Raw genomic sequence first — 18,760 nt, 5'->3', positions numbered from 1 at the left:
CCTTATTAGATGTCCTTTTATTTTCCTTTGTTCATTGTGGCACAGGTCCAGCTGCTGGACACTTTAAGGGGACTGGTCCTGTGAGGGTGGGAAGGCACAGACATCTCCATCATCACAGGCCCAAAATAGGCAAGTTGCCATTTACTTATTGAGGCACCAAGAGGGAGGCTTTCTTTTGCATTGGGGTAGAGAAGACTCAGCACCCCCCACACTTCCTTACAGCCAGAGGATCAGGCACACCCAGGAGTCCTGTGATCATTGAGGGACAGCCCTACCAAGGCCTGCTACATGCTGGTCCTTGCCTTTGAGTTTTCCTGCTGTGGTCCCAAAGCTCTGTTCAGCCCAGAGCAAGAAACTATCTAGCTCATACCCTCTACCCGAGTACCAGTCCCAAAGTTGGCTTGACTCAAGAAAAGAAGATGTGTTTGACCTGAGTTAGAAGTAGAGAGGAAGCAAAGCACAATTAAGTCATCATCTTCCCCAAGTCCCCTGGGGGATATAATGATAAGCATAAAAATGACATATTCCCTGTCCTAATGTTGCTTGTGAGCTAGTTGGAAAGATAGACAATAGCTAAGTAAGTAAGCAAGTAAATAAATAAATAAATAAGAAATAAAAAAGAAAAAGAAACCCACACATAATTCTGAATTCACAACTGTGATTAGTGCTATGAAGGAAAGGTAAATAGAAATATGATCTAAGATTCCAAGAAAGAGTAGGCATTAATTGTGCAATGAGGGAAGAAGAAAAGAGCTACAGGCAGAGACCTTTGAGAGTGGGCATGGCACATTTCAGGAGGCAAAAGAAGAACAGCATGCCTGGAGCCAAAAAAGCAAGGGAAACTAGAGTGTGAAAAGAAGCTGGAGAGGAAGGTAACAGTTATGGGCCAGACTACACAGGGTTTTAAAGGCCATGGTAGACAGTGTAGTCTTTCCCTAAAAGCAGGTGGCTATTAGAGTGTTTGACTCCGTGGGTAAAAATATCTGATTCACATTTCAGGAGATCATGAGGATTCCGTGTGGAGAGCAAATTTAAAGGAGCCATGTGATGCAGGGAGATCCATGAGGAGGGTACAGTGAGGTTTGAGGGAGGGTGACAGTGTGATCAGGAAGTGCACTTTTAGGTGGTCAGATGAAAGCGGGTATGAGAGTGGAAGGTAGGGAAGGGCAAGCCGAAATCACCGATTCAGTTGTTCATGTCAGGGTGGCTTTGAGATAGTCAAGTGGAGAAGTCAGTAAACACTGTGAATCTGGGGCAGTCCTGGGTAAGAGATATAAATTTGTGAGCCTTCTGAGTTTAGGTGTAAACTAAGGCTCTTAGGCATGAATGAGAATACCCTGGAAGAGAATAAGAAGAGAAAAAGACTATAATTTCTGGTATTCTGCTAGTATCCGTCTAAATCTCTTCTGGAAAGGTGATTGGTAATGCATATCAGCGTCTTTAAAAATGACTGTAAGTTTGATCCTATAATTCTATTTATAGGAATCTATCCTCAGAAAATAAGAGTAAGTGTGAAAGGCTTATGGATAAAAATACTCACTTAAGCATTATTTCTGATTATAAAAATAAAGGAAATTACCTAATTAATATCTGGAAGAGGTTAAGTAAATTATCATACATTTATATTAATGAATATCATGCCATTCTAATTTGATGTTTATAAAGATGTAATGGCCTAAGTAAATGACCATAATATAGTAAGTAAAAAAAGGACTCAAAGTTGACAGAGAGAGAAGGGGGTTGGGGAGACCTCAACTGTGTGAAAGATGGATAGAACAAGAGTATAAAGAAATAAGTTTATCTGTAAACCGTGGAAAGTGGATACTTGTCACCATTTTTATTCTTTTATCTAGTTTCCAAATCTTTGTAAACGGGCATGTATTACATCTTACGTATTATTTTATTGTTAGGAAAAGAAACAAAATTATAGTATTGCCCCAGTTGTCAGTATGCCCTTATTAGCATTTCACTCTGTTGAATACTGGCTAATGTTTTTTCCTTTTCACGGTATCAATGAGCATTTCTGTTTTGAATATAGGATAGTATTTTAAGTTTGTAAGATTATTGCCATACCTTTTAAAGTTTTATGAGCCATTTAGGCTTATAAAATGGTTTCAGAAAATTGATTAATTACTAGGCGGCAGCAGATCCATTCCCCTGGCACCACTCTGACTTGGCACCCAGTGTATCATCCTGAGAGCATTTCTCTTTCCTCCCCTTCTTATTGCTTAGCGGTACAAGTGGCTCTGAATTCTTTCATGTGAAGTTTTAAAAAGATTATATAATAAATATAGGAATTTACCAGTTATTTTAAATACAATGAATTGGTTTTTTTTCCTCCAGTGACTGTCTGAGAATTATCCATTTGGACTGTCATTTGCATCATCATTGTCTGCAGTGATATAAAATCATTTTGAATTTGGTTCCAGACTAAAAGCATGATTTTTTTTTTAATTCCAGGAATGTATACAAAGACTATCGCTTCCTTGAGCTGGCATGTGACTCGCAGGAGGATGTAGACAGCTGGAAGGCATCTCTGCTAAGAGCTGGGGTTTATCCTGATAAGTCTTTAGTAAGTTGGATATATCTCTTATCTTATAATTATTAACCATGCTTAAGAAGACATAATTCTATATACTATATAATGGAGAAACTAGTTCTCTTTTGATTTAATTAGTTTGGAACAGTTCTAAGTAATACTTTGCTCATATTTCTTTTTCTCCATTAGTTTCTAGAAGTTTATCAGTCTGTTTGTTAGAGAAAATGCTCTACTCTGCCATAAAGCATAATATATGTAATCTCAGACCAAGAGAGAATTTCTTCGTTTTAATTTAAAATTTTATTTTCCTTTATGTGGTATTTCACGGTTGTCCTAGTATTCATACAGCTGTTTAGAACATTCTTCATATAGTCATAGTATATATATCATGTCATCACACTATTTCATATACTTAAAAATGTACTTATTTTTATAAAAATCTACCTCCTTTCATTATGTCTGTAGAACCTGAATCCAAAATTACATCTGTATTCAAATTCTGGTTAATGTCATTTGGAGTGTGAAAGAAGAAAAACATTATATTGCCGTTCCTACTTATCTTTATAAATATACTTCAAGTGTTTGAAGTCACTTCTCGCATTCAAGTTAATAAACAGAACTTCTGTTTGTGTTCTTTGGAAAATGTCTGGATTTGAATTTCAGGAGTCCCACCCAACATGTACACACACCGTTAGACAGATGCCACTGATGAGCGGCTCTTTCTGCTTACTTCCTGTCCCCTTAAGATGTTCTGTCCAGGTGTCTCCTCAGAACGCAAGTGCTGAGACTGAGCCTTGGGGATTTGGTCCATCTTGACCCTTGTGGTGCTTACTTGGCTCTAGATCGGTTTATAGGACTGATCATGCACAAGTCAGGTCATTTCTAGGTTCCCCGTAGGAAGAGTCTTCTCAAGAGAAAGTCTGAAATATGGGTGCAGGGTGGGGGGGCAATTGAAACATCTCTGGAGGAACTTTAGCCTTGACCCCATCCCTGAGGTTGCACTGGAATTTAACAGAGTTCCAGAAGTAAAGGATTAGGGATTTGTGCCAAAAAGTTCTCATTGCTGTTATTTTAGCTCCTACATAGACCTCTTAACTCCATCCCAACCTACCCTTGCCTGGCCAGCACCTAAAACAACGAACCCCCCACAACATACCCTGTGCCCTCCAAATGAGGTGAAACAAGACCCTTTTCCGGTGATAACCAAGCACAGAGGTATCTGTATGATTTCCATGGTTGTCCAAATTTTATCACTGTGTACATATATATTTACATAACTATATGCCACTCCAAAAATTGCACATGAGAAATCACTTAAAAACTAAGAGTATCACCTGTACTTTTATTATTAATTCTAATCATTTATTAGTCTTCCCTCTCCATTGATGGTGGTGTGTTTAGTTTCACATACATTGTATATTAAAAATGTACATATGCTTAATTTTTTTATTCACTCAGTCCACAAAGCCTGTGGAGCACATGCTTTTTGCCAGGCGCCGTTCTAAGCCCTAGTGCTACAGAGGTGCGCAATAAGGTCCCATCCCCAAGGAGCAGACATTAAACAAGTGAACGAATAACTGTATAATTATGTAGTGTGATTTTATGGGAGTGATACAGTCTATAAAAAATAAAGAAAATTAAAGGGACAGACAATCAGAGAGGGGCAGGTAAGCTTTCTTTTAGTGAAGATGATGAGGGAAAGCCCCTTTGAAGAGTTGCCATTTGAGTAGGCTCCTGAAGGAAGGGAGGGAGAAAATGAAATGAGGGGAAGAATATTTGTGGAGAGGGCTAACAAGTGCAAAGCCACTCAGTGTCTCAGAAGAGCAACAAAAAGTCAGTGAATCTGGAACACAATGAGGGAGGACAAAAATATTTGATAGTTTCCAAGAGGGTAGTCGAGGCAGATTATATTGGTCTTGAAGGATGTGGTGAGCATTTGAGTTTTAAGTGAGATGGGAAGCCATTAAAGGGTTTCCAGCCAGTTAGTGACATGATAAGAGGGACACTTTCTAAAAGATTATATGGCGGGGTATTACAGGAAGCTGTACAGCAAGTGTGTTCAAGCAGAGGTTTTAGTGTCAAACTCCCGAGACTGAAATTCCAGAAGTTCACATGTAAGCTGTGAGATGTCTAGCCTTTTTATGTTTCAAAATTCCCATTTCTAAAATGGAAATAACAGGAGTCCCCTATAGCTTGGTTGACAGGATTAAGTGAGAGAATGCAGGGAAAGCATAAACAGGGTGGGCACAAGTAAGCACTCTATTTATAATGATGATGATGATGATAATTATCATTTTCATCACAGACTGCTTTAACAAGTAGATGAGAGCTAAAACAATGTGGATATTATAATGTAGCCCAATGAGATCGTAAATACTTTATGCTATTTTCTATTTCCAAATAATGCTTGGTTGTATAGAATGTTTGTGTGTTGGATGTATGTCTTCCTACCATGCAACTGTAAAGTTTGTGAAGAATATTTTTCAGTCATGCTTTTGTCAGACTTATTTTAAATGCACTAGACAAGTTTGCTATTTAAAGAAATTATGTAATACATCTCTTGTGAGGGAAAACTGTCTTGGAAAAACAAAATTACCTTCCTATCTCTGGTGAATCCAAATTTACAAATGTGGATTTTCATGTATCCATAGCTCTGCACAAAGAAGACAGGCAATGAAATATTTACATTTTTTATCAGAATACTCAATTTTAAGCAAATCTAGAGTTGTCCTACGCAATCTGTTTGATTCTTTTCACATCATTTTTGTTTATAAATACACTTTGGTACAGTTGCTTGGAAGGTCGAGACAAAAGGGTTTTTTACTATATGCCAAAGACATGACAGGAAATTAAACTTGGCAGTATGCCATGAACATTGCTTTTCTCAGTTTTCATCATAAACAATATTTGCATTTCTTATGCACCATGTAGTTCTGGAGGTTATATTACACGATTGCTTGACTTTCAGATGTTTAAATGGCAGCTAACTACTGAAAGCAATCTAAGTAGAATGCTTGTGTAAACATTCATTTTGTGAGCATGCTTAGATTTGGGGGAATGGATACTTTTAGGTACAGTTATTCCTAATTTAGAAAGAGTTGATGAAAAAGTCAGATTAACCTAATAACAGATGTCTTTCTGTAAGTAAATTTTTAGGACTTCTGGTGTGTCATTTGGGTTTTGTATCAATAAACCACTGAGTTGACAGCAAATCAATCACTGTTCTAAAAATGAAACATTTATTTGTCATACATGGACATAAGTCTAGACTCAAGAAGTTCTACTTTCTACACAAAACACCTCTATTTTGACTGGAAAAAAAATCTACAAAGATAATTTTTTAAAAATTGTGTAATTTTGGCTTCATTTTGATAAATAGCCATCACCCCCATTTTGGTTTTAGACAAACTTTTTTTTCAACTATGATTGCCCACTTTTTTATGACATGCTTTTCCCCATCATATTTTTTCTATCATGTCCACATGATGGAATATTTTTATGTCACTCATATCATAGCGTTTGTTCTGCTACCTGGTGTTTTCTATCTCTTAGGTTGTTTCTCTTGGAGTTCTCTACAGATTTTTTTTTCTTTCTTTCTCTTCCACCCTCTTCTCTCCCTTCCTTCCCTTCATCCATCACTGTTATGGAAGACTCTAGAAATTCAAATAGAAAAAGATGCAATTCTTACTTTATAGGAGTTTCAAATCTAGTGGAAGTGAGGGATGCAAATAAATAATTACAATGTGGTAGGAACCACAGTGGATATCTGTATAAAATGCAACAGCCCAACTATATTTCTATGTGGATTTTCTAATTACCTTTAGTCCCTTAATCTTTCTGGTTCCAAAGCAAAATGTAGACTTCACATTTGAGCAGTGTAATGTGTGGCCCTAACATGGAAATGAGAAGTCCTGGATCCAGTTTCCCACTATGGCACTGCCATACTCCATGAACTTACACATAACCTCTCTGAGCCACAAATTTAGCCTTCTACCAGTTACCTCATCTTTCTGAGCAGCCACAGTACTTTAAAAATATATGTAAATCTGAATTTGGATTTAGCAGAATTTTATTTCTTTAACTTCTGTTTCCTTTGGCCATTAAATTAAAATTATAACCACTATAAAATTTTATACTGTTAAATAATTGAATTATTACACAATTTTGAAGTAAAGATTTTTCTGAAGGAATTAATTCATAGTATTTTAGGGTTTTTTTACTGATGAAAATGAGATAAAAAGTGTGTGTGTGTACCAGTGTTATAGGCTACAATTAAAGAACTTTGAAAAGATTATTTTACAGGAAAAAATATATGTACATGCATCAGTAAGTGTGAGTACAAATAAATGTGAATTTCATTAAATATCTAAAGAGCGTGATATAAAAAATGATGGACTTTTCTGGCACAGTTTTGTCAGCTAACAGTATGACTTAAATTGTATATAAACACTAAAGAATTCCAAATTCCTTGGAACATTTTGTGTGCAGTGAAATGAGGTAGACTTTAAGTCAGATCTACTCACATTTGAATCCTGACCCTTCTATTTATTGGCTGTGTGGCTCAGGCTACTTACTTAACTCTTTTTTTTTTTTTTAGTATTCTTTTTTAAACTCAAAATAATGCTACCTTCCCTTGCATGATTTTATAGGATTAAGTGAGAACTATTGCACATGACCTCTAGCTTGGTGCTGCAACTGGGTGAATGTGTTCAATGCCACGTAGCCTTTATTATTGATGAAAATCATTAATGGTCCATGAAACCCTAATTTCCAGTTTAGTAGTTACGTTTTCCTTTGCAAACTATCAGTGAGACTTGGGCACATGAGGGAGAATTTCCTTAACTGTTGGCTGAGGAGGCAGAATTGTTTAGGGGGTGTCTTGGGTTGTGCTGCCCTGTGGCCAGGCTGGCTTGGAAGGCTCCGTTCGTCCGTCAGGAGTGAGCCCAAGGGGCTGCCTGTCAGGGAAAGTGAGGATTCACAAGCCTGCCCTCCGATGCTGGCCTGTGGGCTATCTGAAAGAAGCAGCCTGCAGAGTAGTGGGTGCCCTGGAAATAAATTTGGTGCAAATTTAGTTTTGCCTATTTGTTAAATTACACACCGCAGCATTTCTGAAGAGACTTCCATTGGCTGTAGAGATGGATGGTCCTCCCCTATAGGGTATGAGTTAAATGGTGAAAAATGGCAGTAGAATGTGAAACACCCCGGAACTTTTACCTCTGAATTCAAGACTTGCCTGGTCATAGTGAATGCTTTTAGGACTGCTTTGGAAGTTGAAACCCCTCTATCAATGAAGTCTTTGGGGACTTCAGAAATTCCTTGTGGATAGACTCTAAAACTGAATGTGTCTCTGTGGCAAATAGCAACTAGGGGGGTGGGGAGGGCCTCTGTATCATTCGAGGGGGGAGAAAAAAGAATGCCCACAGACCTCCATAAATACTTTTTAATATGGGATGACCACTCACATGCATTTATTTATTCAGCCATCTAAAAATATAAGACTGACAGTGCCCACACTTAGCCTGGCCACACATCACTTTATTCTTAGCTTATTCGGCAGTGCTTCCCACACAACGTCAAGCAGCCACGTGACCAATTCTGAAGAGTTTCGTTTTTCTTCAATGGAGGTACTTGCCATGATCTAAACATAAATCGCTGCCACGCAGAGTAGTGGAGGGAATTATAAAACATTTACAGTTCACCATTCATGACTGTTATGCCTCTCTCAGAATAGACAATTGGGAAATGATTGAAGGAAAAAAGAAATGGCAAAGCCACACCACGTCCTCCACTTGGATGTTTCTCATATTTAAGGATCAAGGCCCCTACTCTGTGACATCATTGTTGCCACTACAAACAGAACCATCTGCCGTGGAGCAGAGAAGCCAGTCATTCCCTAACGTGTAAAAAATACTTGGTTGAACTCCTGAAACTTATTTGGTAGATCAAAAGCTGCACTGCTGTGGAATTCAATAAACTCCATCTGTTTGAGGTATTTTCAGCAATATTGCACTTCTTTGGAGAACCAGGGTCCTGTTATTCTCTAAAATAGTATTTTACTCCTGATAAAATTCCCTGTGGGGATCTTTATTGCCTTCTTGAATGGTTGGCATATTCCTTACAGAGACTCTCCCCCCCCCGTTCATTCTTGTATCATTATTTGTGCCTCACAGAAGCCAGTGATGTTAACGGTGATATCATGGCAACTCCCAATGCCAAGAAGCTTCTCTACACTGTTTTATCAGTGTCTTCAAACTTATGTTATTATTAAATGTGATGGCTCTGATGGTCCTTGGATTAGACATTTCCCCAGAGTCACCAGTTGGCATTGTTTTTAAGAAAATATCCTCTCCTGTGATTGTTGCCTTGCCCCTCTCCAGAAAATTTCGGTGTGTAGTATTTCTCCCTGCACATCCTCGTTTAAAACTAAACGCCAGATCCCCAGCCCAACCTGTTACTCCGCCCTGTGCTCAGTCTCCTCCACAGATGCACGCAGTTTCCGAACAGCTCTCTTCAACTCGGCATCGCAGCGAGAAATTCCTTCTGGGCCCCTCGTGAGAAGAGTTCAGATCTGTTCCCGGCCCATATCCCATCACGTCTTCCCCACAGGATCTGACCTTGCAAGGACTCGGGTTGCCCTGGGAGTAATGAATCACCATTTTATTTTTTTTAAGCCATATGTGAGTTAAATTGTTTGATATAAATCATACTCTTGCTGCTCCAGTTTGAAACAGGAGAGCCGTTTGCCCGCCGCCTGTCGCTGGCTGCTGTGTCTCTATCCAGAGTGTCTCTTGTAGAAATGACTGCATTTTTTGGTGACTAACCTTTCCAGACCCATTTTCTTGAATGTGGACCAGTGTTTACTTTGGCCGCATCCCCACTATACAGCTTTCGCTTCCCATGCCAACCCGGGACAAAACTCATAATTTATGAAGTAGAGGAATGGTACAGATGGAGGTCGTAACTTGGTCTGCTTACCCTGTCTCCCCAGAACCACCCACTCCTTTCCTCTGCTCTCTTTTCCTTTCTTTTTCCACCTTCTTTGAAACCAAGGATGCAGTGTTTGTTTAAAAATGCATTGGCTGATGAAATTTTCCATGGCTTGGCATGTTGGAGGAGGAATTGTCAGGAAAGGGCAAGCTGACATACTAACTATTTTGCCTTTCATGCTAACAGTTCACTTATTACGAATTCAAACCAGTGCTTTTTGGCCAGGTTCCCATACTCCAAGGATTCCGGGTAGGAAGAAAGGGGAAAATCTCTGTCATAATTTTCTGCTGTTATAAATATGTGATTTCATTTAATATAAGTGGATTCTTCGACTTGCCCATGGGCTTTGGGTGCTGTATGTATGTATGGGATGTCAGGGAATAAATTATTTGTTTTGATTTTGCTCTAGCATGAAAATCTTTAAATAAGTTTATGTTTAACATATTTCTTTCTTTTCTTTTTTTTTCCTTGCGGCCACATGCACAGGGGAACAACAAAGTAAGTTCTTTGTCCTATTGCAGCTCCTCTTTCTCTCCGGCCCCCACTCCCCTGCCGCATGTATCTTGGCGAGAGTGTTTCTGGGCCCACTGAAATGACTGTTGTCTGTGACAGCACACCAATGATCTAGGGCTTGCAAATGCCGGGGAAAACATACGTTTGGACTACCCTAACGGCTGCTCCGTTTTGACCTTTTGGAAGGGAAGTGTTAACCGTTCTTTAGGGTTGGTTATTGGGTGGTTCAGAGAGGTTGATAATATAAGGAAAGAGGTCGACACTGAGAGCAAAGGTTATGAAGATTTAATAATAAGGACTCTTCTGCAGAAAGGGTACAACAATCTGATGAAACTCAGTGCAGCGAAGTTTTTGACCAAAAATCAAAGCTCTCATGTTAATGTGCAGTTATAAAAACCCCAAACTGGAGTCTTAAATAGCAGGATGGCTGGCTTTGCTGGTGAAACTGAACTAGATCAGTGCTCTGGCTTTGAAGGTGCCTTAAAATGGATGGAGGAGGGTGGGGTCCACGTTTGACTTGGCTTCTGCACCCTGATGTATTCCAGCTGGACGGAAGCGGGAGGGTATGGGGGATGGAGGAAGAGATGAATGTGCATGATGGATTTGTGAGACCGGGCAACACACACCGATGGGGAAAATGATCTTAATATTGTTATTGTCATTAGATAAAGGAGCAATTTAGTCATTCATAGGGTTGCTGGCTTGTTTGAATTTAAATTCAATTCTTCCAAAAGATTAGAACTACTTCTCACTTATATTAGTTCTATAATAGTAGCATAGTTAGGGAAGATGGTCTTAAGTTTAGCAGGGTGATTTGTTTTTCCTTTTTTCTATGGAGAATTATTAGTGTTTCATCCTACCAGGTGGCCCACTTAAAATGGGCCTCATTGAATACAATAAGAATTGAAAAGAATCTGTTCTATAAGGGGCTGCCTGCATATTTAAACCAGCTGGAATTCATCAAAATTGCTATTCATAAGCCATACATATAGAACGTAAAACAAATGTGGGAAATCTTGCAGTTTAATTTGATGGAATGTGCTGTTACAGAATATGTTGAAGCCATGGTTGGTATTGAAAATGTGTCACTTTATGAATTTATATCTGGATAGAACTGCTTATGACCCAAGTAATAATATTTAATAAAGTTAAAATACTACAAGAAAAGTACAAGATAGACATTTGTGAAGAAGCAAGGCGGGTGGATTCAGTCCACTTTTTAAAAACAGCAGTAGCTTATAAAATTAGTTAGAGATTTCTTATACAAAGTAAAGGGTAATATTTCTACCTAATACTACCACTATTAGAAAAAAACTTTTGGACAAAATATAAAAACCCATATTTTAGTTCTTATACCATATGATGTATTTCAATTCTTGAGTAGTAAATATGTCTGATCTGGTCATTTACAATGAGTCTCTGTCTAGAATTTCATGTGCTCCATCTCTTGTTTGTTTGTTAAGTACTGTGAGCTAATTGTGAGTGCACTAATAACTAGTCTGTGTATGCTGATGATCAGGGAACCAGCTACTGACATTTTGTGGGGAGTGTAATCCTTAGACCACTCGAAAAGCATTAATGATTTGCCTCTTTCACTAGTGATTCACTGATGACTTGCAGGGATTTGTAAAATTCCCAAAAGAAAACACTTCTCTATAGGAGTCATCCATTTATTGTGTCTTGCTTGGTCAAGTTCTTCTGGGCATGTTCAGTTTAATAGAGTTTACTGATTTTCAGATAATTATAATGCAATGAGCAATAAAACCCCAAAATGCTAAGCTGCTGCTCATAAGGGTACCTCTAGGATGATGCAGAAGACCTTCCAGAGTCTTCAGGCACCGGGAGCCACCATTTTGCATAATGAAAACTTGGTACAATGCTGAGGGGATATCTTCAGGTGCCATAGTGTCAGTTGACAAGTGTTAAAGATGCAAGCACTGATTGTTTGGGTTTTTAATTGAAGAGCGGCTACTTTGGAGGTGTTGGTATTTATTGCCCTTATGCCTTAATTTTTAATTGTTTATGTTATGAATGGTGAAAAAATGTAATGCTAATACTTTTAAAATCTGATCATTATACTGACCATGTACTCTGGCACGAAAGAGCCTCCTGAAATCACAAACAGCACATCTGCATGCTATTTTCCTTTAGCTTAGAATTTCAGTATAAATGGAAAACACTGGAATACAAGCTGTGCTGTCTCCAGAGTATAGATCTGGAGTCTTCAGAAGGAGAATATGAGATTCTTTTTTCCCTCCAATTCTGGAATGCTTGTTCTGAATTGTCCCCAAGGCAACATACCTAACTTGTTGCCTGCCATATACGTGAGCCAGCTGTAAAAGGTGACTCATTTAAGGCTCACAATGGCTAATTGTTTATTTAGGGAATGGCATTTTCTTATTTATGATATTAACCAGACTCTAAAGAGAATGAAATCTGCTAAATTAATGTTTCTTTAGATGAGCAGGATGAATGGCTTCATCTTCCCACATACATTAAATGCACTGCAAACACACACACACACACACACACACACCCATACATGTATATTCTGAGGTGTATGGAACAAGCCTACTATTCATTTTCTCAGTAACAACTAAGCTGATCTGCTTCAGCCACCTTTAGATTACACTTTGGATTTGGGATCTAATCCTCTCAACTCCAAGGAAACAAACTTTCATGATAGATGCCCATTTAGATTTGTATTATGATGGAATGAAACATCCAGGTTCACATTCCTCTTTGAATAATTGTATGTATTTTGTTATTTTTCCTTAAAAAGCAAGTTTTCCTTTACTGAGGAGATCACAGTTGTTAAAAAAATTCCTTCCAGGCCCATTACTTATTTTTCCTTTTGAAAATGTTTTTCTGTTGGCATAGTGATACTCTAAATTGTTTAGGGTAGAGTCTGTCTCCTCCTTAGAGGGGTTTCCCTGAACCGTGGATTCCAAGTCCATGTTTTCATGAGGAAGACCAGAGTCTAGGACTTCATGAATCGGTTTTGAGAATGTGAACGAATATATACAGTAATGGGGTGTGGTGGGGGGAGGTGGTTTTTGTGCTTTTTCTTAAATTGTGGTACACAAATATAAGAATGTCATTTGCAGAACTGAGGCCTTCAGGTAAAAAGTTATCTCCATGTTTCTTGTCTTAGAAAGAAGACATTTAATTTCCTTATTTAGTGTGATGCCCTCTCTTGGTAGGCATTTCTAGGAATATAATAGACTTCTAATTTTATTTATTTATTAAAGACTTTGGGTTTTGTTAAATATCTTTGATATTAGGCAAGCTAAAGGTAGAGAAATACTTGAAATAATAAGGAATAAAATTCTATAACAAAAGCTCTCAAGTTTCTTAATGATGTTGGTGCAGAAACAAATGAAAACTAAAAAAAAAAGAAATCCTGATGAATTCAGAAATGAATGCTTCAAAGAATTTTAAGTTATGCGGAAAAACTACATTTAATCTCTTCTCTTATGAATCTTTTATTATCTTTGAAAGAAAGATTCAGTCTTCTTAAAGGATTCTTACATTTCTTCTGGCAGAAGTATTAATTTGACCACCTTGATTAGAGAGAAAGAACATTTGAAAAAGAGAAATAGAACCAAAACATGCCAAAACATTTTTTTTAAAAAACTAAGTAGTAAGTTCTGGTTAAGTTAAATGCAAAAATGTAATACATATTGGCGGGCTTTGCTGTTTAAGAAAAGAAAGGAAAATCAGATTTAAACACTTGTTTTTACATTTAAAAAATACTTTGTCTAGTGATTTCCCAACATATTCAGCAAGATAAGTGGACATGGTTGGCCTCCATTAATGGGAAAAATAGTTATTACCTAGAGTATTTATTTTGGGGGTCCACTGGATTCTAGAAGTCATTTGCAAAGATAGAGTATGCCAGATCAAATGTCACCAAAATATATCATACTGAAGAACGTAGATGTTAAATGCATGATAATTTGTCTTGTCTCTTATGCCAGGCCTTCAACTCCTAAATTCTTGCCCTTGGTTGAAGGTGAGAGACTACAGATAACACTGAAAACCCATCACCAAACCCGTAAAGAACCAGACAGTACAGTATCATAATGTATATTACCTTTCTAACATTTAAAATATGTCTAAATGCAAATCAGAACATTCTAAGCAGTTTAGATATAGTCAGTTCAATTAGGGTTTTTTATTTTCTTTGAATAATGTATATGCTTTCCTTGATTTTCTTAGAGAAGCTTAGAAAGTGTATTTCCCTGGGATTTAAGGAGAGTCCATCTGATTTGCTTAATTTATGCATAACCCAATAAGAACATCATTAAAGTGAAAAGAAAGGATGAAACCTTACTGGCCTCAAAGTGTTATTTTAGTTCCATGTGCATATAAAAATGAATTGTCTGTCTCAATCTTTGCAACACCGATAAACCTTTGGTTCTTTTTTGGCAAACCTATCTTAAAAGACCATTGCTAATGCTTAGTTTTTGAACCCCCTGACTTTTATCTTAATCAGTTAGAGCAAAGGGCAGTTCAGTTGAAGGCAGAAAACTTTGAAAGTGAGTTGCAATCTATATTATGTTTGCAAATTTATTAATCTTGCCAAATAGACTCTATAAGAAAGCAAGAATTGATCTGTTGCTCAGAAAGCTCACAGTGGGTGATAGAATGGGGACTTCTGAAGGGTTCTTGGGGCTTATTTATATTTTATTTCCTCTATTGTTTTCAAAATAAGTGACTTCACTCTAGTTAATGAGAAATAATGAGAATAATTTTGTCTTCATAGCTTTTTTGACATAGTCTCAGTATTACCCTTTTTAAAATTTTAATTCCAGTGTAGTTAAAATATAGTCTTATATTAGTTTCACGTGTACAATGTAGTGATTCAATACGGTGATTCAACAATTCCATACATCACCTGGTGCTCATCATAAGTGCTCTCCTTAATCCCTATTATCTGTTGGCTTCTATCTTCTTTCCCTTGGTTTGCTGTTTTGTTTCTTAAATTCCACATGTGAGTGAAATCATATGGTATTTGTCTTTCTCTGACTGGTTTGTTTCACTTAGCATTATAGTCTCTAGTCCATCCATGTTGTTGCAAATGGTAAGATTTCATTCTTCATTATGGCTGACTACTATTCCATTGTATATACACCACATCTATATCCATTCATTTATTGATGGACACTTGGGCTGCTTCCATAGATTTGCTATTGTAAATAATCCTGCAATAAACATAGGGGTGCATATATCCCTTCAAATTAGTGGTTTTGTATTCTTTGAGTAAATATCCAGTAGCATGATTACTGGGTAATTCTATTTTTGATTTTTTGAGGAACCTTCGTACTGTCTTGCACAGTTCCAACACCAGTTTGTGTTTCCACCAGCTGTGCATGACGGTTCGTTTTCCTTCACATCCTCATCAACACTTGTTTCTTAAGTTTTTGATTTTAGCCATTCTGACAAGTGTGAGGTGATATCTCATTGTGGTTTTGATTTGCATTTCCCTGATGATGAATGATGTTGAGCATCTTTTGATGTGTCTGTTGGCCATCTGGATGTCTTATTTGGAGAAATGTCTGTTCATGTGTTCTGCCCAATTTTTATTGGTTTATTTGGGGTTTTTTTGTGTGTGTATTGGGTTTTATAAGTTCTTTATGTATTTTGAATACTAATCCTTTATTGGATATGTCATTTACAAATATCTTCTCCCATTAGTAGGTTGTCTTTTAGTTCTGTTGGTCATTTCTTTTGATGCACAGAAGCTTTTTATTTTGATGTAATCCCAGTAGTTTATTTTTGCTTTTGTTTCCCTTGCCTCAGGAGACATATCTAGAAAGATATTGCTGTGGCCAATGTCAGAGAAATTAGTGCCTGTCCTCTCTTCTAGGAAGTTCATGGTTTCAGGTCTCACATTAGGTCCTTAATCCATTTTGAGTTTAATTTTGTATGGTGTAAGAAAGTGGTCCAGTTTCATTCTTGTGCATGTAGCTGTCCAGTTTTCCCAACACCATTTGTTGAAGAGACTGTCTTTTGCCCATTGCATATTCTTGCCTCCTTTGTCGAAGATTAATTGACCATATAATCGTGGGTTTATTTCTGGGCTTTCTATTCTGCTCTGTTGATCTATGTGTATGTTTTTATGCCAGTACCCTACTATTTGGATTACTACAGCTTTGCAATATAATTTGAAGTCTGGAATTGTGATACCAGTTTTGTATTTCTTTCTTTTTTTTTCTTATTCTTATGTTAATCCCCATACATTACATCATTAGTTTTAGATGAAGTGTTCCATGATTCATTGTTTGTGCATAACACCCAGTGCTCCATGCAGAATGTGCCCTCCTCAATACCCACCACCAGGCTAACCCATCTTCCCACCCCCCTCCCCTCTAGAACCCTGTTTGTTTTTCAGAGTCCATCATCTCTCATGGTTCGTCTACCCCTCTGATTTCCCCCGCTTCATTCTTCCCCTCCCACTACCTTCTTCTTCTTCTTTTTTTTTTTTTCTTAACATATATTGCATTATTTGTTTCAGAGGTACAGATCTGAGATTCAACAGTCTTGCACAATTCACAGCGCTTACCAGAGCACATACCCTCCCCAGTGTCTATCACCTAGTCACCCCATCCTTCCCACCCCACCCCCCACTCCAGCAACCCTCAGTTTGTTTCCTGAGATTAGGAATTCCTCATATCAGTGAGATCATATGATACATGTCTTTCTCTGTTTGACTTATTTCACTCAACATAATACCCTCCAGTTCCATCCACGTCGTTGCAAATGGCAAGATCTCATTCCTTTTGATGGCTGCATAATATTCCATTGTATATATATACCACATCTTCTTTATCCATTCATCTGTTGATGGACATCTTGGCTCTTTCCACAGTTTGGCTATTGTGGACATTGCTGCTATAAACATCGGGGTGCACGTACCCCTTCGGATCCCTACTTTTGTATCTTTGGGGTAAATACCCAGTAGTGCAATTGCTGGATCATATGGTAGCTCTATTTTCAACTTTTTGAGGAACCTCCATACAGTTTTCCAGAGTGGCTGCACCAGCTTGCATTCCCACCAACAGTGTAGGAGGGTTCCCCTTTCTCCGCATCCCCGCCAACATCTGTCATTTCCTGACTTGTTAATTTTAGCCATTCTGACTGGTGTGAGGTGGTATCTCACTGAGGTTTTGATTTGGATTTCCCTGATGCTGAGCGATATTGAGCACTTTTTCATGTGTCTGTTGGCCATTTGGATGTCTTCTTTGGAAAAATGTCTGTTCATGTCTTCTGCCCATTTCTTGATTGGATTCTTTGTTCTTTGGGTGTTGAGTTTGATGAGTTCTTTATAGATTTTGGATACTAGCCCTTTATCTGATATGTCATTTGCAAATATCTTCTCCCATTCTGTCGGTTGTCTTTTGGTCTTGTTGACTGTTTCCTTTGCTTTGCAAAAGCTTTTTATCTTGATGAAGTCCCAATAGTTCATTTTTGCCCTTGCCTCCCTTGCCTTTGGCGATGTTTCTAGGAAGAAGTTGCTTCGGCTGAGGTCAAAGAGGTTGCTGCCTGTGTTCTCCTTTAGGATTTTGATGGACTCGTGTCTCACATTGAGGTCTTTCAACCATTTGGAGTCTATTTTTGTGTGTGGTGTAAGGAAATGGTCCAGTTTCATTCTTCTGCATGTGGCTATCCAATTTTCCCAACACCATTTGTTGAGGAGACTGTCTTTGTTCCATTGGACATTCTTTCCTGCTTTGTCGAAGATGAGTTGACCATAGAGTTGAGGGTCCATTTCTGGGCTCTCTATTCTGTTCCATTGATCTATGTGTCTGTTTTTGTGCCAGTACCATGCTGTCTTGATGATGACAGCTTTGTAATAGAGCTGGAAGTCCGGAATTGTGATGCCGCCGGCTTTGCTTTTCTTTTTCAACATTCCTCTGACTATGCGGGGTCTTTTCTGGTTCCATACAAATTTTAGGATGATTTGTTCCATTTCTTTGAAAAAAGTGGATGGTATTTTGATGGGGATTGCATTGAATGTGTAGATTGCTCTAGGTGGCATTGACATCTTCACAATATTTGTTCTTCCAATCCATGAGCATGGAACGTTTTTCCATTTCTTTGTGTCTTCCTCAATTTCTTTCATGAGTATTTTATAGTTTTCTGAGTACAGATCCTTTGTCTCTTTGGTTAGATTTATTCCTAGGTATCTTATGGTTTTGGGCGCAATTGTAAATGGGATCGACTCCTTAATTTCTCTTTCTTCTGTCTTGTTGTTGGTGTATAGGAATGCCACTGACTTCTGTGCATTGATTGTATATCCTGCCACTTTACTGAATTCCTGTATGAGTTCTAGCAGTTTCGGGGTGGAGTCTTTTGGGTTTTCCACATAAAGTATCATATCATCTGCAAAGAGTGAGAGTTTGACTTCTTCCTTGCCAATTTGGATGCCTTTGATTTCTTTTTGTTGTCTGATTGCTGTGGCTAGGACTTCCAATACTATGTTGAATAGCAGTGGTGATAGTGGACATCCCTGCCGCGTTCCTGACCCTAGGGGGAAAGCTCTCAGTTTTTCCCCATTGAGAATGATATTCGCTGTAGGTTTTTCATAGATGGCTTTTATGATATTGAGGTATGTACCCTCTATCCCTATACTCTGAAGAGTTTTGATCAAGAAAGGATGCTGTACTTTGTCAAATGCTTTTTCTGCATCTATTGAGAGGATCATATGATTCTTGT

The 18,760-nt window shown here is 38.0% G+C and overlaps 1 protein-coding gene across 4 annotated transcripts in view; it reads left to right on the top strand.

Annotated features, from left to right (window-relative positions):
• The window catches only part of DNM3 (dynamin 3), a 576,371-nt gene that overhangs the window by 454,738 nt on the left and 102,873 nt on the right, over positions 1-18,760 (top strand). For 3 of the 4 annotated variants that reach the window (XM_021682631.1, XM_021682630.1, XM_021682629.1), the window contains one exon: positions 2,461-2,572. In XM_021682631.1, coding sequence (XP_021538306.1) covers positions 2,461-2,572 — 112 coding nt within the window. Of the gene's footprint in view, positions 1-2,460; positions 2,573-10,012; positions 10,025-18,760 lie in introns of all 4 variants that reach the window. The other variant, XM_021682632.1, reaches the window with a different exon arrangement.

This window comes from Neomonachus schauinslandi, chromosome 6 (assembly GCF_002201575.2).
Source record: "Neomonachus schauinslandi chromosome 6, ASM220157v2, whole genome shotgun sequence".
Lineage (NCBI taxonomy): Eukaryota > Metazoa > Chordata > Mammalia > Carnivora > Phocidae > Neomonachus > Neomonachus schauinslandi.
This window is presented reverse-complemented; position numbering and strand designations above follow the sequence as displayed.